The 25,621-nt window shown below is 36.5% G+C and overlaps 1 protein-coding gene across 18 annotated transcripts in view; it reads right to left on the reverse strand.

Annotated features, from left to right (window-relative positions):
* CCDC7 (coiled-coil domain containing 7) overlaps window positions 1-25,621 on the reverse strand; it is a 268,190-nt gene that overhangs the window by 236,062 nt on the left and 6,507 nt on the right. For 17 of the 18 annotated variants that reach the window (XM_061435930.1, XM_061435937.1, XM_061435938.1 and 14 more), the window contains exons 4-12: window positions 21,374-21,457; window positions 20,292-20,312; window positions 19,955-19,987; window positions 18,277-18,443; window positions 12,225-12,286; window positions 10,234-10,290; window positions 7,827-7,899; window positions 4,796-4,826; window positions 4,314-4,403 (exon numbers count right to left, since the gene is read on the reverse strand). In XM_061435930.1, coding sequence (XP_061291914.1) covers window positions 4,314-4,403; window positions 4,796-4,826; window positions 7,827-7,899; window positions 10,234-10,290; window positions 12,225-12,286; window positions 18,277-18,443; window positions 19,955-19,987; window positions 20,292-20,312; window positions 21,374-21,457 — 618 coding nt within the window. The remainder of the gene's footprint in view (window positions 1-4,313; window positions 4,404-4,795; window positions 4,827-7,826; window positions 7,900-10,233; window positions 10,291-12,224; window positions 12,287-18,276; window positions 18,444-19,954; window positions 19,988-20,291; window positions 20,313-21,373; window positions 21,458-25,621) is intronic. The other variant, XM_061435932.1, reaches the window with a different exon arrangement.

The following is a 25,621-nucleotide window of genomic DNA, read 5'->3' on the forward strand; positions in this document are numbered from 1 at the left end:
GAATCCTTCAAAGAGAAGAAAAATGATACCAGATGGAAATAAGGAAATAAAGAATACAATAAATGATAATTATTTGGGTAAATATAAACACTATTTTCCTGTTAATTAAATCTCTTTAAAGGACAATATTATACAACAAAACTAATAACAGTGTGTTGTACAGTAGTAAAATGTTTAAAAACAATAGCACAAAAGCTGGAAAGGGACAAACGAAAGTATGTTTTAAGGTTCTTATACATAAAGTAATTTAATATCACTTGAATAGAGACTACAATAAGTTAAAAACAAGATTGTAAACTCTAAAGCAATCAATAAAGCAACCCACTGAGCAGCAAATTAAAAAGTAATACAGACATTGCTACCTGAAAGCAGGGTGATGTTGCAACACAACTAAAACTGTGCAAGTGGCTTTGAAACAAGGCATTGAGCAGAGGTTGGAGAAATTTTATGCAGTATAAAAAGAAATTCATGAAAAAGTAATATGACAAAAGGAAAAAGTTCTTTACCCTGATACATTGTTTTGAGAGACAGATAGAGAAACAGAAAGGCAGGCTGACTGATCACAAGAATAAAAAAAAAAATTCCCCTTAAAATCAGGAATAAAAAATGCCCACTTTCAACATGTCTATTCAGTGTTATTCTAGAGATCTTTGCCAGTATAAGAAAGAAAATTTGGTCTATCATTTATAGATATGTCGATTATGCAAGTAGAAAAATAAAAATCTAACCATTATGATAGTGTGACTAGGTTTGTAGATGCAAACTACAATACACAAAAATTTGATATATTTCCCTAGCAATAGCTTTAAAATAGTTTAATATATCAACCCATGAACAGTATGAAAAGGCAAAATGATAGGATACTGAAAGAGACACTCCCCAGGTCAGTAGGTGCCCAATATGCTACTGGAGATCAGTGGAGAAATAAGTCCAGAAAGAATGAAGGGATGGAGCCAAAGCAAAAAGAATACCCAGCTGTGGATGTGACTGGTGATAGAAGCAAGGTCCAATGCTGTAAAGAGCAATATTGCATAAGAACCTGGAATGTCAGGTCCATGAATCAAGGCAAATTGGAAGTGGTCAAACAAGAGATGGCAAGAGGGAACGTCGACATTCTAGGAATCAGCGAACTAAAAAGGACTGGAATGGGTGAATTTAACTCAGATGACCATTATATCTACTACTGCGGGCAGGAATCCCTCAGAAGAAACGGAGTAGCGATCATGATCAACAAAAGAGTCTGAAATGCAGTACTGGGATGCAATCTCAAAAACGACAGAATAATCTCTGTTCGTTTCCAAGGCAAACCATTCAATATCACAGTAATCCAACTCTATGCCCCAACCAGTAACGCTGAAGAAGCTGAAGTTGAATGGTTCTATGAAGACCTACAAGACTTTTTAGAACTAACACCCAAAAAAGATGTCCTTTCCATTATAGGGGACTGGAATTCAAAAGTAGGAAGTCAAGAAACACCTGGAGTAACAGGCAAATTTGGCCTTGGAATACGCAATGAAGCAGGGCAAAGACTAATAGAGTTTTGCCAAGAAAATGCACTGGTCATAACAAACACCCTTTTCCAACAACACAAGAGAAGACTCTATACATGGACATCACCAGATGGTCAACACTGAAATCAGATTGATTATATTCTTTGTAGCCAAAGATGGAGAAGCTCTATACAGTCAGCAAAAACAAGACCAGGAGCTGACTGTGGCTCAGACTATGAACTCCTTATTGCCAAATTCAGACTTAAATTGAAGAAAGTAGGGAAAACTACTAGATCATTCAGGTATGACCTAAATCAAATCCCTTATGATTATACAGTGGAAGTGAGAAATAGATTTAAGGCCCTAGATCTGATAGATAGAGTGCCTGATGAACTATGGAATGAGGTTCGTGACATTGTACAGGAGACAGGGATCAAGACCATCCCCATGGAAAAGAAATGCAAAAAAGCAAAATGGCTGTCTGGAGAGGCCTTACAAATAGCTGTGAAAAGAAGAGAAGCGAAAAGCAAAGGAGAAAAGGAAAGATATAAACATCTGAATGCAGAGTTCCAAAGAATAGCAAGAAGCAATAAGAAAGCCTTCTTCAGCGATCAATGCAAAGAAATAGAGGAAAACAACAGAATGGGAAAGACTAGAGATCTCTTCAAGAAAATCAGAGATACCAAAGGAACATTTCATGCAAAGATGGGCTCGATAAAGGACAGAAATGGTATGGACCTAATAGAAGCAGAAGATAGTAAGAAGAGATAGCTCAATACACAGAAGACCTGTACAAAAAGATCTTCACAACCCAGATAATCACGATGGTGTGATCACTGACCTAGAGCCAGACATCCTGGAATGTGAAGTCAAGTGGGCCTTAGAAAGCATCACTACGAACAAAGCTAGTGGAGGTGATGGAATTCCAGTTGAGCTATTCCAAATCCTGAAAGATGATGCTGTGAAAGTGCTGCATTCAATATGCCAGTAAATTTGGAAAACTCAGCAGTGGCCACAGGACTGGAAGAGGTCAGTTTTCATTCCAATGCCAAAGAAAGGCAATGCCAAAGAGTGCTCAAACCATCGCACAATTGCACTCATCTCACACGCTAGTAAAGTAATGCTCAAAATTCTCCAAGCCGGGCTTCAGCAGTATGTGAACCGTGAACTTCCTGATGTTCAAGCTGGTTTTAGAAAAGGCAGAGGAACCAGAGATCAAATTGTCAACATCCCCTGGATCATGGAAAAAGCAAGAGAGTTCCAGAAAAATATCTATTTCTGCTTTATTGATTATGCCAAAGCCTTTGACTGTGTGGATCACAATAAACTGTGGGAAATTCTGAAAGAGATGGGAATACCAGACCACCTGATCTGCCTCTTGAGAAATTTGTATGCAGGTCAGGAAGAAACAGTTAGAACTGCACATGGAACAACAGACTGGATCCAAATAGGAAAAGGAGTACGTCAAGGCTGTATATTGTTACCCTGCTTATTTAACTTCTATGCAGAGTACATCAGGAGAAATGCTGGACTGGAAGAAACACAAGCTGGAATCAAGATTGCCGGGAGAAATATCAATAACGTCAGATACGCAGATGACACCACCCTTATGGCAGAAAGTGAAGAGGAAATAAAAAGCCTCTTGATGAAACTGAAAGTGGAGAGTGAAAAAGTTGGCTTAAACCTCAACATTCAGAAAACGAAGATCATGGCATCCAGTCCCATCACTTCATGGGAAATAGATGGGGAAACAGTGGACACAGCATCAGACTTTATTTTTCTGGGCTCCAAAATCACTGCAGATGGTGACTGCAGCCATGAAATTAAAAGATGCTTCCTCCTTGGAAGGAAAGTTATGACCAACCTAGATAGCATATTCAAAAGCAGAGACATTACTTTGCCAACAAAGGTCTGTGTAGTCAAGGCTATGGTTTTTCCTGTGGTCATGTATGGATGTGACAGTTGGACTGTGAAGAAAGCTGAGCACCGAAGAATTGATGCTTTTGAACTGTGGTGTTGGAGAAGACTCTTGAGAGTCCCTTGGACTGCAAGGAGATCCAACCAGTCCATTCTAAAGGAGATCAGTCCTGGGTGTTCATTGGAAGGACTGATGCTGAAGCTGAAACTCCAACACCTTGTTCACCTGATACAAACCAACTCATTGGAAAAAACCCTGATGCTGGGCAAGATTGAAGGCGGGAAGAGAAGAGGATGACAGAGGATGAGAGGGTTGGATGGCATCACCGATGCAATGGACATGAGTTTGAGTAGGCTCTGGGATTTGATGGACAGGGAGGCCTGGCGTGCTGCAGTCCGTTGGGTTGCAAAGAGTCAGACATGACTGAGCGACTGAACTGACTGGTGGTAATTTAGAACATAGCATTCTTTTTTTTTCAAAGCACTGCTGCTGCTGCTAAGTCGCTTCAGTCGTGTCCGACTCTTTGCAACCCCATGGACTGCAGCCCACCAGGCTCCTCCGTCCATGGGATTTTCCAGGCAAGAGTGCTGGAGTGGGGTGCCATTGCCTTCTTTCAAAACACAGTTGCTGCCAATTAATAGAGCTTCTCAAATGGTGCTAGTAAGAAAGAATCTGTCTTCCAATGCAGAAGACATAAGAGACCCAGGTTGAATCCCTGGGTAGAGAAGAGCCCCTCGAGTAGGGAATAGCAACCAGATCCAGTATTTTTGCTAGGAAAATTTCAGACAGAGGAGCCTAGAAGGCTACAGTTCATGGGGCTGCAAAGAGTCGGACATAACTGAGCACAGGCTATCAATTATTAGTACTGGTATGTATGCCATTTTCAGACACTAAAATTAACTAACCTCTGTACTTTTCAACTTTTGTAGTTCATTTTCCAGCATTAATTTCTCCTCTGATAATACTTGGAGATCACTTTGAATCTGTGTGTATTTCTAAAAACAAGTATTATAACTTCATTAATAATGAAAAGCAAACATATCAATATGGAGAGGTTATTCGGGTACTTGATTATTAAAGTAAAAAAGTCTTTTTTAACTCATAGAAATCATGAACCACTGGTATTAATCTGCATAGTGAAGTTATAACAGGTGCTGAAAGAGGCAAAGGTACTATGATTGACAATGGAAATTCAGAGACTGTGGGATATTATAGTTCAGTATTTCAAGTCAAGTGTTTCTGAGTGATTTAATAAAGTCTACTAAAATCAAAAGAATAGACAAAAATTTCCAGCTCTCATATGCATAAAAATCTCTTGAATAAACTAAGCATCTATCAGCAACATCAAGGACAAAGTGCAAATTCAAACTGAGAGCACTATACTTACAGCCTCTAACATCAGTTGCTCATTCATAGCTCTGAAAAGCAAACCAAAAATATAATTTTAAATTTTTATTTTTATTTATGTAATATCATGTATTTTCTATGTAAAAAAAATTAATATAAATAAGGTTAGAGTATACTTTGACTAGCATTCCAAAATTTCAGTGTTCTTCCTAGAGATACTGTTCGATTGCTGTATATCTTTCCAAAACTTGTTCCATGGATTTATGACACTTTATATACCTATTGTACACTTTTCTTAATGAGCTGGATGTTTGTTTTGTTTCCTTTTTCATATAAATGACATCACTGGATATGTTCTCAACAATTTTTTCACTTAACACAACTTCTGAGATCTATTTATATAGGTAAACATAGATTCCTCTCACTCCCTTTAAATACAATTTCTTATTCCATATCAAGAGTTGGCAAACTTTTTCTGTAAAGAGCCAGATAGTGAGTCTTTTACACTTTACAAACCAGTTAGTCTTGTCACTACCAGCCAGCTCTGCAGTGGATATGGCTGTGTTTTAACAAAACTTTATAAACAGAAACAAGCTTCAGGCTAGATTTTTTTTTTTAAACTTTACATAATTGTATTAGTTTTGCCAAATATCAAACTCATGGACTGCAGCTTGCTGACAACTGTTCCATCGTACAGATAAACTATTTTTTGGACTAATGAGCTTTTTATTAATTATAATCAGAATTTTTTAAAGTTTTATTATGATTAACATACTATAAAATTAACTCACTTTATACAATTCAATACCTTTTAATATATTCACTGAGTAACAATTGTTGTTTAGTTACTGAGCTGTATTGAACTCTTTTCCGAACCCATGGACTGTAGCCAACCAGGCACCTCTGTCCCTGGGATTCTCCAGGCAAGAATACTGGAGTAGGTTGCCATTTCCTTCTCTAGGAGATCTTCCTGACCCAGGGATCGAACCTGTGTCTCCTGCATTTCAGGTAGATTCTTTACTGCTGAGCCACCGGGAAAGCCCAACAGTAACTATTACCACTATCTAATTTTAGCACATTTTAATTGCTCCAGAAAGAAATGTGGTAGCCATTAGCACTCACTCACCATTTCTCCCAGCACTACCTCAGTCCTGGCAGTCACAAGTCTATTTTCTGTCACTATATATTTCACATAAAAAGAATTACAAAATATTGGTCTTTTGAGACTGTTTTCTTATACCTAGCATAATGTTTGTAACACGTATTAGTATTGTGTTCCTTTTATTGTCAAATAACATTCCATTGTATGGATATAATCACTTTATTAATTCATTTATCAGTTTGTGGGCATTTGGGTTGTTTCCACTTTTTGGCCACTATGAATAATGCTACTATAAACATACTTGTACAAGTTTTTGTGTGGACAAGTATTTTCATTTCTATTAGGTATAAATATAGAAACAGAATTTCTTAGTCATATGTCAACTGTATATTTAACATTTTGAGCAACTAGCAACTATTCCATAGCAGATGTACCACTTAAATTCTCACCAGCAATGTATGAGGGTCCCAATTTCTCTATATCCTTGCCAATACTGGTTACTGCCAATTGTTTTCATTGATATTATAGCCATCACAGTGCTAGTGGATACGAAGATGTATATGACTATAGTTTTGATTCCCTAGTAACTAATTATGTTCAGTATCTTTTCCTGTGCTTATTGACCCTTTGTATATATTGTGTGGCAAAATACTTATTTGGATTATTTGCCCATTGTCAAATATGATTATTTATCTTTATGATAGAGGTTAAGAGTTCTTGTATATATTCTGGGTCTAAGTTCCATATCAGATACATGATTTATGAACAGTTTCCACATTCTATGAATTGTCTTCTCATGTTCTTAATGGTATTATTTGCAGCACAAGTTTTTAATTTTTAAGTTCATTTATTTTTTCTTTAGTTGGTTGTTCTTTTGATATCTTAAGAAACCATTGGCTAACTCTAAGTAAAAATATTTACTCCTATATTTAAAAGGTTTAATTTTAGCTATGAAATTTACATCTGGTATTTTGAATTAATTTCTGTGCATGGCACAAAGAAAAGGATCCAACTTCATTCTTTTGCATATGGATATTCAGTTCTCTAAGCAGTTATTAAAAAAAAATTATTCTTTCCTTACTGAATGGTCTTGACCTCCATGTTGATAATCAGTTAACCATAAATGTAATGATTTATTTCTGGACATTATTTCCATTCATTCTAGCCCACTGATCTATATAGGTTTATCCTTACACCAATATTACATTGTCTTGAGTACTATAGGTGTATACAGAGCTAAAATTAATGAAGTATGAGACCTCCGACTTTGTTCTTCTTAAGAGTTCTTTGACTATTCTGAGTTCTCAGCACTCTTTTCATCTTGCAAAACTGAAACTCTATACCCATTAAAAAAGAACTTCCCATTCCTCATCCCTCCTTGCAATCACCATTCTATTTTCTCTCTGGGTGAATTTGACTACTTAAAATGCCTCATAAGTGAAATCACACAATTTTGTCTTTTACGACGGGCTTATAATTACTCAGCATTAAGGTCCTCAAGATTCATCCGTGTTGTACCATATGTTAGAATTTCTTTCCTTTTTAAGACTGAATAATATTCCATTGTATGTATACAACACATCTTCATCCACTACTGGATACTTGGGTTGCTTCCACATCTTTGCTATTTTTAATGATGCTACAGTGAACATGGCTGTACAAATCTCTCTTCAAGACTGTAATTTCAATTTGGGGGGTTACATTCCCAGAAATGAAATTGTTTTATCTCTACCTCATGATCCAAAAAAACGAATCATATTTTTTGAGGAATTGACATACTATTTTCTGTTGTGGTCATACAGCTTCACATTCTGTATGATTATAATTTTAAGCTTCAAAATTAAACATATCATAAAAATTAGCAAAATTAAAATTTTTAACAGTAGTTTTATTTTCTGTTTCCAATTTATCTGAAATAAATATGTACTTGTATTTATAATGAGGAAAAGGAGTTATTTTAGAAGCTTACCTTTCTAATTTATTTGCCTGATTTTCAAATATTTTCAACATGGTATTCAATTGATTAGTTACAGGAGAAGTTTCTATTGTTAAAAAAAAAAAAAAGGAAAACATTTAAAGGTATTACAAATGGGAGGGGCTATATGTATATGCTGACAAAACTCACTGCTATATGTGAGAACCAAACAACGAGGAAACAGCAGAAATGTGCAACATATAACAAGGGGACCAAATAAATTAAGTATATCAAGATGCTAAGTAAACCAGAGACCTTGCTTTGGGAGGGTCAGTACTCCCTGAATATTCAGAGTATACTGGAAGAAGTCAGCTTTAGAAGAATAAAATTCAGAATTTCTTATAGGTAAGAAAGTATTTAATAATGCTTATACAGAAAGTAATATGGTATAACAAACAATATTTTAAAATTAATCCAATAAAAGCATAGCACATAATTTTAAATTATGTCCTGTATACAGTAAAAGTTTACAAAGAAATCAAGTATTATTTATGTCACAATCTGAAAAACAGTTCTCAAGAGGGAGAAAGGACCCTGCTATGGACTGAGTATTTGTGTTCACCCAAATTCATGTTAAAATCCTAATCTCCAATACAATAATAATTAGAGATGGGGTCTTTGAGAGATTATTAAATCATGAGAATGGAGCCATGTGAGACACAAGAGAGCTTGCTTGCTCTCTCTTCGTGGTCTCTCCATTATTTAAGGACACAGCAAGAAGATGTCCATCTGCAATACAGGAAGGAAGCTCTCATCAGAACCTGACCAGGATGGAACCCTGATTTGAACTTCTCAGCCTCCAGAACCATGAGAAATACATTTCTATTGCTTAATCCACTAGTCTATGGCGATTTGTTATGGCAGCCCCTAAAATGGGTCCATATCTACAATTCTACTAGTTCAGGAATTTCAACTCAGTAGCATAGAACGTGTAGATGAGAATATTACATATCCATTGCCAAATGGAACAGCTTGGAAAATCATCCAATTGCTCTTCCTCAAGACCTCATTATGAATTACCTTAAAACAGAAGAAAAAAGATCAGAGACTCCAAGTCTCATTGAACTGTTCTATTATAGTTAAGACCCTTTTCTGAGCAGAGTGTCTCTGGTTAACAAAGTGGTTTAAAAATTATTTTAAAGTAGCCAAATTTTTCCTTAAAAATTATGAGTAAAATTTTTACTTGTAAAAATAGTAAAAATTTTACTATTTTAGAATGGTTTTGTGATTAGAAGATGTGTTCCCTTGGTCTATAAGTGGGCACAGAGACCTCTGTTTTTGTCCATGATGGTGCATCAGGGACCAGAGTTACACTTTCACTTTAAACCTATTAAAAACTGGACAAATATACGATATAGTATTCAGAAAACAGAAGGGACAAGGCAGTAATCCCTCACAGAAGGAAAACAAAGAACTGCTCAATGATGACCCTACCTTACTGCCTGAAGTTCCAGACCACAGCATAAGGAAGGGAAACCCATATAAAGTTACTGGTCTTGAGTTCACAGACAAGGTTTAAAGACTGGAGAGGCCAAAGCAGCTAGAATTCACAGGGCACAGTAGTAGACAGAAGACAGTGGCATAGATTGAGGAAGAGCGAGCTCTACAGACATGCAAATGGTTCCCCCTAAAGCAGAGAGAGACTTTTACTGTCTACTCCAAAGCTCTAGATATCTTTCTATCCAACCTACTCAGTCAGGGCTGCCTCAAACCAGAAGTCTCTATAGATCTTGGGAGTACTATAGAACGTATAGCAGGCCTTCATTTAAACATGACACTGTTAGAGTTTATAGCTGAAGCTGAAAGAACAGGATTACCATCAACTTTTTCCAACCAAGTCTTATTTTCCACTTCCAAAACAGTATTCCACAGCACACATAACATGATTGTTTGAAAATTCTCCTCAGTATTAAGACATAAAAAAGGCAGTTTCTCCTTTCTGTTGATAAGTAGTCAGAAGTTTGAATTCTAGCAGCTCTTTATATTCATGAATTGATAGGTACTCAGCTACAAAGTATAAGTGTATATGGGATGATCTGTAATTCACAGTAACAGAGTCTACAAATGACCTCTTAAATTTATCACTGCTCCTTCCTCAAAGGTCTACCACCTCTGAAACACTTTTGTAGCATATTCTAATCATAATTAAAAATCCTCCACGCCAAGTAATAATATGGAACTCCTTAAAAATGAGTCTATTAAAAAAAAAACAGTATTTTTGGTAGGCAGTAGCTAACTAAGAATTTCAATATTTACTTGATAGCCAGCTCAACTGTATGGCTCCAAACTCCGGGGAATTTATGTTTTAACTTAACAAGTATTATTTTAAATTATAGAAAATTATAGAAATACACATAACAGAAGTTATTAATACAATGATGTTTAATGAGTAGAAACTTACGTGGCTCAGTCACAGAAACATCTGTAATTTCTTCAGTTGAGTGTGTTTTTATGAATTCTGAAATAATTAATAGTTATAAGTTTCAATATCAATCATATATATCAATTGAATTTAAATTTCATATTTTTTTAAATAACTCATTCAAGAGAAAATTCCTGGGCTTCCCTGGTGGCTCACTGGTAAAGAATTTGCTTGCCAGTGCAGGAGACACAGGTTCAATCGCTGGTTGGGGAAGATGCTGCATGGAGCAGAGCAACTGAGCCTGCACCACAACTACTGAGTCTGAACTCAGGAGCCTGTAAGTCACAACTACTGAAGCCCAGGCATGCTCTGCCACAAAGAGAAGCCTGTGCACTGCACCTGGAGAGTAGCCCCAGCTCTCTCCAACTGGAGAAAATCCTGCACAGCAATGAAGACCCAGCACAACCAAATGTAAGTAAATATTTTTTAAAAAGAGAACACAAAAAGTCTAAGAAAAGCAACAAAGCTGCCAATATTGTAGATTCTCTGAATCAGGCAACAAATTGTAACATCTAAAACAATGTGCGTAACAACTGAGTGATGTGAACTCACCATTTTCTCAACAAAACTTGCTTTTCCTCTTATATTCTCCCAGTTATGATTACCATCATCTAATCTCCCTTCCTTTCATATCCAAATCTGCCCCCTTTCCTCTCTTATTTGTACTCTAATACAGTTGAATTGGTGCATCACTATGCAGTTACAGGAGAAGGCAATGGCAACCCACTCCAGTACTCTTGCCTGGAAAATCCCATGGACAGAGGAACCTGGTAGTCTGCAGTCCATGGGGTTGCACAGTCGGACATGACTGAAGCGACTTAGCAGCAGCAACAGGCACTTATCACACATTTAAGATACAACAGTTAACTTCCCTTTCTTACTCCCAACCCCCAAATCTACCTTCTCAATGTGGCCAGAATAATCTAAAATTCAACATGCCACTTCCCTATAAAAAAGTCTTCAATGATTCTCTAATTAAATATATTGGCGGGGGTGGGGGGGAGAAAGTGTTCCTTAGCACAGAATCTAATCCCTTGGCATAGGCTTTCTCCTATCTTATCCCTTCCTATTACTCCGTACTTGAATACCATACCAGTAGTAAGGTAGCACTAGTGATAAGAACCCACCTGCCAATGGAGGAGACAGAGGAAATGCAGGTTTGATCCTTGAGTTAGGAAGATACTCTGGAGGAGCACATGGCAACCCACTCCAGTATTCTTGCCTGGAGAATCCCATGGACAGAGGAGCCTAGAGGGCTGTGGTCCATGGGGTCGCAGAGTTGGACATGACTGGAGCAACTGAGCGCACACACGCGGTAATTCCCTATTCATGCTGTTTCTCATGCTATACCCTCTTCTTAAAATACCAAATATCTCCCTTCTACACTTGACAAAATCTTACTGATCCATTGTTGTTGTTGTTTAGTCACAACATTGTGTTTGACTCTGCAACCCCATGGATTGTAGCCCTCCAGACTCCTTTGCCATGGGATTTCCCAGGCAAGAAAACTGGAATGGGTTGCCATTTCCTTCTGCAAGGGATGTTGCAGATCCCGGGATGAAATCCACATCTCCTGCACTGGAAGGCAGATTCTATACCACTGAGGCCACCAGGGAAGCCCTTTAAGGTTGCATAAAACCTTAAGTCTCTCAAGCTGAACAAGCTGGCTCCTTTCTATGGAATCATGGCAAATAACACACATCTTTTTCATGCATTACACTATATTAAGATAATACATAATATGCTTGTATCCATGCCATGTTGTGGATTTTGAGGGTAAAAACCAAGTTTTATTAATTTTGTATACTCCCAGAATTTGAAACATAAGACCTTGTACTGAAAAGATCAATTACTACTGAATATCTTTATCATTGTATAATTTATATGGCTATAAATTTTTACACTTTAAATCTCAAAATGTTAGTGTATTTAGGAAACCCTATAAAGCCTGGACTTGAGCAAAATATCACCTTCAATTTTCTGCTTCACAGTTTCATAAGTTTGCACATCTTCTGGTGGAATTCCACTATCCCTGTTAATATTTAAATAAATAAAACATATTATCAAACAATTTAAATTACACTTAAGAACCAGAATATATGTTCTAGACATATGCAGTTTGTAAAATAAAATTTAATGTTTTCTTTAACCTTTATTCAGACATTAAGGTAAATTATCTAGTAAATAAGTAAAAAGTATCAAACTATGTAATTCTATGAATTCTATATATTGACAGAGTGTATTCCATGAATATAACTGGGCATATTCCATGAATATAATTAGGCATACCATGTATATGACGTATTCTATGAATATAATTAGGTATACCAACAACCACATAAATGAAACTAGTAAAAATATATTTGGTATAAGCATGACATTTCTTTATATCAATGTATTATTAATATGTAATCAATTGTTAAGAGCACAAGTTCTAGAGTCAGACTGCTTGGCTCAAAACCTATTTTATCCATTTACTAACTATGTGATCTTGGGTAAGTCATTTAACCTGAGCCTCAGTTTCTTAATCTATCAAAATTGGGTATTAGGGTACCTATTTCATAAAGTAGTTATAGGACCAAAAGACACACATAAAGTTACTAGGAAAATACCTAGCACACATCTGATGCTTAAATTTCAAGTATTAACATATGAAATTAATCCTATGCTTCATAATAGATAGCACAGGTGAATTTATAACTGAACCTCTGAACCAAGGCTCTGTTATGCAGTTCCCATTGAAGCCAACACAAGTATCATTCCCTTCATTCCTTTAAGTCTAGTCATTGACATATGGAAAGATCAATGAAGTTACTGCATAATAAATAGTAGCCTCTACCAACGACGGGTATTTTCTATTTTAACACTGTAAAATGAAAGGGTTTTGTTAATGTTTAATGTAACAAAATGGTTGTTGATTAAACGGAAAGTTTTACTAGGATAAGTTACTATACCAGATATGGTTAGGGATAAGGGAACAAATGAGTTGAATTAAGGTATCCATAAAAACTCATATTTATTTACTATTTATTACATGTGATAGGAAATATGTAGATGTGCATGACTGGTTCTGATCTTAAGAAAGTAACAATCTTGACAGGAAAACTTACACATGAATAATCAAATTAATAACTTATGAAGTTAAATTGGTAGCTAATCATTAATTCACAATAAAACTATTAGGTATATTATTTGTTGTCAAACAATAGGGGACAAGAAAGAAGTAAAAAAAGAAGAGATCTCTACAGGATGGATTTCTCAACCCCAGTACTATCGACATTTTTTTTTTCTTTTTTTTAAATTTTTTTATTTCTTTTATTTTTTATTTTAAAAAAGAATCCACCACAGGTATACATGTGTTCCCCATCCTGAACCCTCCTCCCTCCTCCCTCCCCATACCATCCCTCTGGGTCGTCCCAGTGCACCAGCCCCAAGCATCCAGCATCGTGCATTGAACCTGGACTGACATCTCATTTCATACATGACATTTCAGATGTTTCAATGCCATTCTCCCAAATCTTCCCACCCTCTCCCTCTCCCACAGAGTCCATAAGACTGTTCTATACATCAGTGTCTCTTTTGCTGTCTCGTATACAGGGTTATCGTTACCATCTTTCTAAATTCCATATATATGCGTTAGTATACTGTATTGGTGTTTTTCCTTCTGGCTTACTTCACTCTGTATAATAGGCTCCAGTTTCATCCACCTCATTAGAACTGATTCAAATGTATTCTTTTTAATGGCTGAGTAATACTCCATTGTGTATATGTACCACAGCTTTCTTATCCATCTGCTGATGGACATCTAGGTTGCTTCCATGTCCTGGCTATTATAAACAGTGCTGTGATGAACATTGGGGTACACGTGTCTCTTTCCCTTCTGGTTTCCTCAGTGTGTATGCCCAGCAGTGGGATTGCTGGATCATAAGGCAGTTCTATTTCCAGTTTTTTAAGGAATCTCCACACTGTTCTCCATAGTGGCTGTACTAGTTTGCATTCCCACCAACAGTGTAAGAGGGTTCCCTTTTCTCCACACCCTCTCCAGCATTTATTATTTGTAGACTTTTGGATCGCAGCCATTCTGACTGGTGTGAAATGGTATCTCATAGTGGTTTTGATTTGCATTTCTCTGATAATGAGTGATGTTGCGCATCTTTTCATGTGTTTGTTAGCCATCTGTATGTCTTCTTTGGAGAAATGTCTATTTAGATCTTTGGCCCATTTTTTGATTGGGTCATTTATTTTTCTGGAGTTGAGCTGTAGGAGTTGCTTGTATATTTTTGAGATTAGTTGTTTGTCGGTTGCTTCATTTGCTATTATTTTCTCCCATTCTGAAGGCTGTCTTTTCACCTTGCTAATAGTTTCCTTTGATGTGCAGAAGCTTTTAAGTTTAATTAGGTCCCATTTATTTTTGTTTTTATTTCCAATATTCTGGGAGGTGGGTCATAGAGGATCCTGCTGTGATGTATATCAGAGAGTGTTTTGCCTATGTTCTCCTCTAGGAGTTTTATAGTTTCTGGTCTTACGTTGAGATCTTTAATCCATTTTGAGTTTATTTTTGTATATGGTGTTAGAAAGTGTTCTAGTTTCATTCTTTTACAAGTGGTTGACCAGATTTCCCAGCACCACTTGTTAAAGAGATTGTCTTTAATCCATTGTATATTCTTGCCTCCTTTGTCAAAGATAAGGTGTCCATATGTGCGTGGATTTATCTCTGGGCTTTCTATTTTGTTCCACTGATCTATATTTCTGTCTTTGTGCCAGTACCATACTGTCTTGATAACTGTGGCTTTGTAGTAGAGCCTGAAGTCAGGTAGGTTGATTCCTCCAGTTCCATTTTTCTTTCTCAAGATCGCTTTGGCTATTCGAGGTTTTCTGTATTTCCATACAAATTGTGAAATTATTTGTTCTAGCTCTGTGAAGAATACTGTTGGTAGCTTGATAGGGATTGCATTGAATCTATAAATTGCTTTGGGCTATCGACATTTTAGACTGGATAATTCTTTGTTGTAGGGGCCTGTCTTGTGTATTTTAGAATGCAGTGTCTCTGACCTGTACCTAGTAAGTGCCAGTAGCATTCTTCCACTTCCTAGTTGTGACAATCAAAGTGTCTACATACAAATGTCTTCTGGGGCACAAAATAGCCCTCATGTGAGAATCAGTGCTATAATGAAGCTCTACCATGGCACTCTATCAACATTACACAGGTTCATAAAGTCTACATAAATAAGACTTGACAGCAGCCAGATCCAAATCTTAATTCAATGCCCTAAAATTTCTGCTAGAGAAAGAGAAGATAAGCCTGGTGAAGAGAGTCCATTAGATAGCTTCTCATTCCTGTCTCATGGAAGACTGACACAAACTTATTTTTCATCTATCCCCTATTTCCAGTTGAACACGGGGCCTCCTACCCCTCTCTTCCTTACAGCCCAGCTGAAGGATTCCATTAAGACTATAAAGATGCATACAGCAGAAACTAACACAACACTGCAAATCAACCATACTCCAATAAAAAACAATAAAAAATAAGATATTATAAAGATGCATGGCTCTAGTTTAGACTTTTCTCCTTTCACGTCAGCAACAAATTGCTTCTCTAGCCTGTCACCTGGTCCCTTCTGCTCCGTGTCATCCTGTGGAACAAGGAACACAGGGAGCTGACACCATGCTGATCTTGCTCTTGCTGTTGGCCTAAGTAATTCAACACCATTTGTGCCCACTGTCTCCGTACTACCCTAATATTCCAAAGTATGATAAGCCAGTCTCATGGCTACCACTATGCTGCTACTTCGGGGCTGCCTGCTTGCCAATAATATAAACAAAAGTATGTTTGAAAAATAGTTTTAAGATACAATGAAAGAGGATAGAAAGTACTGAGGAAGTTTAGCAGAATGAATTGGAAATAATTGGGCAAATTATGAAGTTTATGAAGATTATAAATCAGATAATACTAAGTGAAATATCTCAAAACTGCAATTTTGTTCAGGCTAACTTTTCACTAAGGGAGAAAAGGTCTGATATTCATACAGTGGTATTATATAACAGTAACACTGGGATTCCACTGACCCAATTGGAAAATAGCTCTTCCCTGAGCCATTCAAGTTTCTGCCAACTGCCCTGCCCCCTCAACCTTTCCAGGAGCCAGCACCTAAAGGAGTAATCCTTAGCACATACAGGACCCTGTTTCAGTGATAATATCTATTCTAATCAGTTGGTGCCCATATTATCCTGGTTCTTCATATATTTGGCACTACCACCAAGAACAAAACAGTATGTGCCCAAAGAATATAAATTACACACGCACATTTTTTTCTAGAACTAAAAAAATTTTAAAAAGGAAAATTATAGTTTGGGTTGGAAATAAAAGCAGAGTAAAAGTATTTTATGTCAAATATAGAAGGAAATGCTGCCATTTGTGACAATATGGATGAACCTGGATGATGTTACACCAAGTGAAGTAAGTCAGAGAAAGATGATTAAATGTGTTATTTCGCTTACATGCAGAGGCTAAAAACTCAAATTCTTAGAACCAGAAAGTAAAATGGTGGCTGCCAGGGGCTGAAGGGGGTTAGGAAGACGGGCTAATGTTGGTCAAAAAGTACAAACTTTCAGTTATAAGTTGAAAAAGTTCTAAAGATCTAATGTACAGCATGGTGCTTACTGTTCATAATACCACTGTTATCATATACCTGAAATTGCTAAAAGAGTAGATCTGAAGTGTTCTCAAGGAAAAATAATAACCACAGAGGTACAATATATTCTATGAAGATACCCTATGAAGATATTATACAATGATTTACTCATCTACTTCATTTCAAGAGAGCTAAACCTCAATAGACAACAGAAGTATTCTTGTAATCATTTTAATCTTCCTCCCACCTACCAAAAAAAAAGGATTTTCTCAACTATAAAGTAGTAATTCATTCTTTGGAACATATCCCTGTTCATATGCAACACCAGCAATGGTGTTCTTGAATAATGAAATATTTCACTATGCCTTAAATATCTTATGGAAGACACCAAATCAAACTGAGAAAAGAGTTTATAAACCAGATATTTCAAAGCCAGTAGTGTTCAACAGAACTTTCAAACCATAGCTACATGTGGCTACTAAGCACTTGAAATGTTGTATGACTAAAAAATTGGTTTTTTAATTAAACTGAATTTTAATAGGCATAGGTGCCTAGAACCATTTCAAACTACTAAAAATTTCAAGTAGGAGTGAGCTAATTATATCTTCTAATTTGATCTGGTCCCATCACTTCATGGGAAATAGACGGGAAACAGTGGAAACAGTGTCAGACTTTATTTTTTTGGGCTCCCAAATCACTGCAGATGGTGACTGCAGCCATGAAATTAAAAGACGCTTACTCCTTGGAAGGAAAGTTATGACCAACCTAGACAGCGTATTCAAAAGCAGAGACATTACTTTGCCAACAAAGGTCCGTCTAGTCAAGGCTATGGTTTTTCCAGTGGTCATGTATGGATGTGAGAGTTGGACTGTGAAGAAGGTTGAGCGCCGAAGAATTGATGCTTTTGAACTGTGGTGTTGGAGAAGACTCTTGAGAGTCCCTTGGACTGCAAGGAGATCCAACCAGTCCATTCTGAAGGAGATCAGCCCTGGGATTTCTTTGGAAGGAATGATGCTAAAGCTGAAACTCCAGTACTTTGGCCACCTGATGCGAAGAGTTGACTCATTGGAAAAGACTCTGATGCTGGGAGGGATTGGGGGCAGGAGGAGAAGGGGACGACAGAGGATGAGATGGCTGGATGGCATCACTGACTCGATGGACGTGAGTCTGGGTGAACTCCGGGAGTTGGTGATGGACAGGGAGGCCTGGTGTGCTGCGATTCATGGGGTCACAAAGAGTCGGACACAACTGAGCGACTGAACTGAACTGAATTTGATTTAGAAGCTCTATGTACAGTATAATACCTGAATCATTATCTTATAAGCGTTACTAATTATATACCTACTCTTACTTTTTAAAATTCTTTTAATGCTTTTAACATTTTACTTACTTGGGTTTAGACAACAGTTCTCTGAAGTTGCCTTTAGACCCTTCTTTAAGGCGATTTTTCAGTTCTTCAAGTTTGTGTACCTGCTTTACTATTTGTGCAATGCTTAAACTGACTGTTTTATCAGGTGTTGGAAACTCTGCTTCTGAAAAAGTTTGATCTTTGCTTATCTAAAAATAATAAAATTATCCAATTACTTGGGAAATACTCATTATGCTCCCATACCTCAAAGAAACTTCATTTCACTTATATCTAAATAAATTTTATATTGTCAATCTATAACTATAATGAAATACTAATTTTACAAATATACTTATATGAGCAACTCCCTAGCAACAGAATTACAGTAAGTGTTGGTTTTTATATGTCAAAACTCAAATCCAATCTTCTGTTTATTTTTTTAATATATAAGGATTTTAAGTAAGTTAAATAACAATTTTAGCAGAATCAGTTAAAGGTAACTCAAAATATTTAAAAAAGAATGTTAATCCTTGGGATGAGAGGATAAGTTAGGAAAAAAGTAGTTAAGCCATAGTCTTTGCGGCATAGCAAAGAGAAATTCTAACACTGGGAATTTAAAACAGATACTTCACCTTACGAACATTAACCTGGAATGGGATTAAAGATATAACAGCATGAAGTACTGGGTGATGTCCTAGAAGTCTGAGACTGTGGGATGAAGAACAAATGGAAGGGAAGCAGGAGATAAAGAAATACCTTATGGACAAAGGCAAGATCCCAAATAAGAGGATACCAGTTATAAACTGAACCTTTAGTGAGATAGCAATCAGCTACAATTATCCATATACTGCATGTCATCAAAAATACACTCTCTATTGTCCCTGTTTATAGCAGTGGAACATTTCTATCTTGACAGGCAGCATGGTATTAACCTTTGTCAGCAGAGGGTCCTGAAAATTTAGAGGAGGAAGAAGCTTTTCTTCCAAGTTCTGTCATTTCTCTGCTTAATCCTAGGGCAGTACACTGTGTAACTAGTACTATTCACCTACAGCAAGTTTTAACAGCACCCACCCCCATGGATGGCTTTCTGGCAGGTCCCTGGTATGGCACATTCCCCACAGGCATCTTCTCTCAGAACTTTAATTGGACTAAACAATAAACACAGCCAAGGTAGAACTAGTATAATTCTCTAACTCCCTAAAGCTACCCAGGAAATCATTCTGCTGTATTAATAACATATATAAAATCTTTTTCAAAGTGGAATTTAAAGCCCATAAGGATAGGGACCAGCATTCCTCAAACTGGTGGCAAAAATGTGAAAATGAAAGTATTAAAAAATCATTAAAGTAACATTAAATTTAAAGAAAAACAAATACAAAATTTTATGAATAAGCATATATCATACTATGAATTTTTACACAGGAGAAATCTTTAAGTTGATAAGGCCTTGTGTCACTTATTTACTATTTTAGTAAATTATGGAAAAAATAAGTTAAAATTCCATTTCAATTTTAGAAGAATGTGTCAAATTCAAAGTAAGCCAGACAATACAGGAATATTGTGTATAAATCACTAAAAAACATTTTATTCTACCTATTTATTCCTCCTCTTTCTAAGTCAAAAGATTATAACCAATGGTTATTAAAATTCTTAAATTTATACTTCAAATTGGTTTTCAAATGAGACAAAATATTTAATTAATAAGAAATGCTATGCTTACCTCTTCCATCTGATTGACCTGTCGCTGAAACCACTTTTTAAAAAAGAAAACAAAAAGAAATATTGACAACTTAATTTCTGCAGTGAAATAAATGAGTCCGTATGTCTATGTGTATGTGTGTGTCTATGTATCAAATATTAGCTCTACATCAAATATCATTTTATCCTAGTGTTCAGAATGGAGCTGATGCCACATAAAACTGAAACATAAAATTTTTAAATATATATAGTAGCAAGTTTGGGAGCTTTTGTTTTTCATTTCTTCAAAACTTAGAAAACTCTTTTTCATTTATATGCATTTCTGTATTAAATTATAGTAAGCAATATATTGAACATACCTTAAAAAGAGATTCCAAAATCTGGAAAATAAAGTTTTAATTAAAACACTTAAAAATAAAATTCTTACAACATAAAATATCTAATTCAAGTCTCTTGAAATTTTTAATCACCAAAATATACTAGTTACTAAAATACACCTATAAATCTATAATCCAAATCACAACAATTTTATATTTACAGATGGTTTTTAGTATATCTTGCCAAGGCAGTTTAGTTCTAGGAAAAAAAGAATTTTCCATCCTTAATAGATCTATATTAAAAAAACTCAACTCACATTTATGATTTCATGTATTTTCTTAATATAGGTAAGAAAAGAAAATTTAAATTCCTCTCAGAAAAGCACTATTTTTTCCACGGAGCAGATAGTACAATAATGAAAAGCATTATCATTATTATTTTTTAAATATAACTTTGCTATACTAAAAGATCTAAGAATCAAGATATAAAATATTACACTACTACTTGTTTTTTTTAATGGAAAATGCAAAGAACTAGTTTTGGAGATTGAGAGAAAATGAATACACAAAACCCATCACACAGTCTAAAATACCAATATTTACCACTTTCAAAATGTAATGCTAAACTGATAACCTTTGCCACAAAAACAACCAAACTCAATCACAACCAAGTAAAACTTATTAAAGAAAAATTTTATTACAAACATTCAGGCAGGAAGAAAAGTTGCTTAACTGAAAGAAATCAGAATAAGCATAGGGAATTTCCTGGCAGTCCGTACTCACTTTAAAAACAATAAAATGTAAATACTACATATGAAAATACTAATGACCCATTCAATGCTATAAATAAAGGAAAATTCACAGAAATAAATGCCTATGATGATAAATAATGCTTTCCAATGCCTTTTATAACAACTTAAGGCACCATACCTAGACTAATATTGCTGACTGGATAGTCATATTTAACATCAAACAGCAAATATAACTAAGTATTTTTTTACTAAAATGTTACTAATAACTAACAATAATTTAATTAGTAATTATCAGTTTATATTGTTTTATCATTTTAAACTTACGATTAAAATATTAAGTAACATACTTGGCAGTTTACATAGAATACATACATTATGTTCTTCCTTAGCTGCTGCTTCTAACTGAGTTGCAAATTGTGAACAACATATTAAGAATGAAGTCAGATCATCCCCAACCTTATGAAAAAAGCAGCAAAACACAGTCACTTTTATTTCAGAATTCATATGCATATCCATCCATATTTCAGTATACTTAACTATTTTTTAAAATAGCTTTGTATGTGTAAATTATGTCCCTTGAAATGCATCAAGATAGGAAACCATGTTCACTACACTAGCAAATTCTCCTGGAAAGAAAGTACATTCTGAGAAGTGGTTCAATAATGACATATACCCAACTATGTCTTTCCTTACATTCTCCTTTACACAGATGCAGAATATCAGGCATTCCAGCCTTCAGACTCCTGAAATTTGCGGGTAGCCAAAAACAAAATATAGGACTTCCCTGGTGGCTCAGATGGTAAAGCGTCTGTCTACAATGCGGGATACCTGGGTTCTATCCCTGGGTCGGGAAGATTCCCTGGAGAAGGAAATGGCAACCCACTCCAGTACTCTTGCCTAGAAAATCCCATGGATGGAGGAGCCTGGTGTCCATGGGGTTGCAAAGAGTCGGACACGACTGAGTGACAAAAAAAAATTTAAAATATACAAACTATACAAAAATATAAAATATATAAAAACAAAATATACGCTTAAATATGCATTATAGTAATGCTTTGTGTTAGAAATGAATGTTGACTATGACTTCTGATTTATAAGCATACTTACCAAGAGGTATAGTCTTTCATCCTCATTTAATGAGCAATAGAAATTTTTGAAGAAAAAGTTACATATTAAAATGTCACAATGACTGAATCACTTTTAGTAGAGCTGCTGCTGCTAAGTCACTTCAGTCATGTCTAACTCTGTGCAACCCCATAGACAGCAGCCCACCAGGCTCCACCATCCCTGGGATTCTCCAGGCAAGAACACTGGAGTGGGTTGCCATTTCCTTCTCCAATGCATGAAAGTGAAAAGTGAAAGGGAAGTCACTCAGTTGTGTCCGACTCTTGGCGACCCCATGGACTGCAGCCCACCGGGCTCCTCTGTCCATGGGAGTTTCCAGGCAAGAGTACTGGAGTGGGGTGCCATCGCCTTCTCCAAATGTACAGTAGTACCTGGAGCTTATTAAGAGTACTGGAGTGGGGTGCCATTGCCTTCTCCGTTCAGTAGAACAATGATGTGTAAATCAGACAATTGACCAAAGATTTTTTAAAAATCTCAGATGCTTATACACAGTTATAACATTCTCAACAGAATGTTCTCCAGGAGGAATATGTTTCCTCAACATTACATCTTAAACACACTCAAGTTCATACTTTTTTTTATCATGGTAAAAACTGATAGTAATATAGGAGACAGAGGGGGAAACTAGTCATTCAGGAGAGTGGTAAAATGAATTAACCAGAATTATTCACCAATAGAAAATGAGACCATCTGAATACTTGGGGATTTCCTCCCACCTATATTCAGGTCACAAATAGAAGATGAAGATCAATTTGATCAAGATAAACATTCTTTTTCAAGTATACATGGAAATTATCCAGGACACATGCTGGGCCACAAAGTAAGCCTCACTAAATATAAGAAAATTGAAATCATATCAAGCAAACTGTCTGACGCTGTGATGCCAGAAATCAATTACAAGGAAAAAAAACCTGCAAAAAACACAAGTACATGGAGGCCAAACATTATGCTACTAAACAACCAATGGTTCACTGAGGAAATCAAAGATGAAATAAAAAAATACCCAGAGACAAATGAAAATGAGAACATTATGACCCAAAAACTATGGAATGCAGCTAAAGCAGTTCTATAGAGGGAAGTTTATAGCAATACAAGCTTATGTCTGGCAAGGAGAAAAATCTTAAACAACCTAACTTATACCTAAAACAATTACAAAGAACAAATAAAACCCCAGGTTAGTAGAATAAAAGAAATCGTAAAGAATCAGAGCTGAAATAAATTATAGACTAAAAGAAAAAAAATAGAAAAGACCAATGAAACTAAAAGCTAGTTCTTTGAAAAATTAAACAAAATTGATAAACTTTTAGCAAGAGTCATCAAGAAAAGAAGGGAGAGAACACCAATCGATAAAATTAGAAGTGAAAAAGCAAAAGTTACAACCAAACCATAGAAATACAAAAGATTATTAGACTACCATGAGCAACTATAGGCCAATAAAATGGACAACCTCAAAGAAAACAAAAACAAATAGAAAATATGAACAATTATCAGAAATGAAATTGAAAGTGCAATTTTAAAACTCCCAATAAGCAGAAGTCCAGGATCAGATGACTTCACAGGGGAATTCTACCAAATATTTAGAGAAGAATTAACACCTATCCTTCTGAAAATATTCCAAAAAACTGTAGAGGAAACAACACTTCCAAACTCATGCTATTAGGCCATCATCAGTTCAGTTCAGTTCAGTCGCTCAGTTGTGTCCAACTCTTTGCGACCCCATGAATCGCAGCACGCTAGGCCTCCCTGCCCATCACCAATTCCCGGAGTTCACTCAAACTCATGTCCATTGAGTCGGTGATGCCATCCAGCCATCTCATCCTCTGTCGTCCCCTTCTCCTCCTGCCCCCAATCCCTCCCAGCATCAGAGTCTTTTCCAATGAGTCAACTCTTCGCATCAGGTGGCCAAAGTACTGGAGTTTCAGCTTTAGCATCATTCCTTCCAAAGAAATCCCAGGGCTGATCTCCTTCAGAATGGACTGGTTGGATCTCCTTGCAGTCCAAGGGACTCTCAAGAGTCTTCTCCAACACCATAGTTCAAAAGCATCAATTCTTCAGCACTCAGCTTTCTTCACAGTCCAACTCACACATCCATACATGACCACTGGAAAAACCATAGCCTTGACTAGACGGACCTTTGTTGGCAAAGTAATGTCTCTGCTTTTCAATGTGCTATCTAGGTTGGTCATAACTTTCCTTCCAAGGAGTAAATGTCTTTTAATTTCATGGCTGCAATCACCATTTGCAGTGATTTGGGAGCCCAAAAAAATAAAGTCTGACACTGTTTCCACTGTTTCCCCATCTATTTCCCAGGAAGTGATGGGACCAGATGCCATGATCTTTGTTTTCTGAATGTTGAGCTTTAAGCCAACTTTTTCACTCTCCACTTTCACTTTCATCAAGAGGCTTTTGAGTTCCTCTTCACTTTCTGCCATAAGGGTGGTGTCATTTGCATATCTGAGGTTATTGATATTTCTCCTGGCAATCTTGATTCCAGCTTGTGCTTCTTCCAGCCCAGTATTTCTCACGATGTACTCTGCATAGAAGTTAAATAAGCAGGATGACAATATACAGTCTTGACGTACTCCTTTTCCTATTTGGATCCAGTCTGTTGTTCCATGTCCAGTTCTAACTGTTGCTTCCTGACCTGCATATAGGTTTCTCAAGAGGCAGGTCAAGTGGTCTGGTATTCCCATGTCTTTCAGAATTTTCTACAGTTTATTGTGATCCACACAGTCAAAGGCTTTGGCATAGTCAATAAAGCAGAAATAGATGTTTTTCTGGAACTCTCTTGCTTTTTCCATGATCCAGCAGATGTTGGCAATTTGATCTCTGGTTCCTCTGCCTTTCCTAAAACCAGCTTGAACATCTGGAAGTTCACAGTTCACGTATTGCTGAACGTCCAAGGAGTGGTGGCTGCGCGGGAGCAGGAGGCCTGAGAGGAGCTACTCCACGTTCAAGGTCCGGAGGAGCGGCCGTCAGGAGATACCCCTCGTCCAAGGTAAGAGGCAGCAGCTGCGCTTTGATGGAGCAGCCGTGAAGAGATACCCCACGTTCAAGGTAAAAGAAACCCAACTAAGATGGTAGGTGTTGCGAGAGGGCATCAGAGGGCAGACACACTAGTCAATCTAATCACATGGACCACAGCCTTGTCTAACTCAATGAAACTAAGCCATACTGTGTGGGGCCACCCAAGATGGGAGAGTCATGGTGGAGAGATCTGACAGGATGTGGTCCACTGGAGAAGGGAATGGCAAACCACTTCAGTATTCTTGCCTTGAGAACCCCATGAACAGTATGAAAAGGCAAAATGATAGGATACTGAAAGAGGAACTCCCCAGGTCAGTAGGTGCCCAATATGCTACTGGAGATCAGTGGAGAAATAACTCCAAAAAGAATGAAGGGATGGAGCCAAAGCAAAAACAATACCCAGTTGTGGATGTGACTGGTGATAGAAGCAAGGTCTGATGCTGTAAAGAGCAATATTGCATAGGAACC

This window comes from Bos javanicus, chromosome 13 (genome assembly GCF_032452875.1).
Source record: "Bos javanicus breed banteng chromosome 13, ARS-OSU_banteng_1.0, whole genome shotgun sequence".
NCBI classification, from domain to species: domain Eukaryota; kingdom Metazoa; phylum Chordata; class Mammalia; order Artiodactyla; family Bovidae; genus Bos; species Bos javanicus.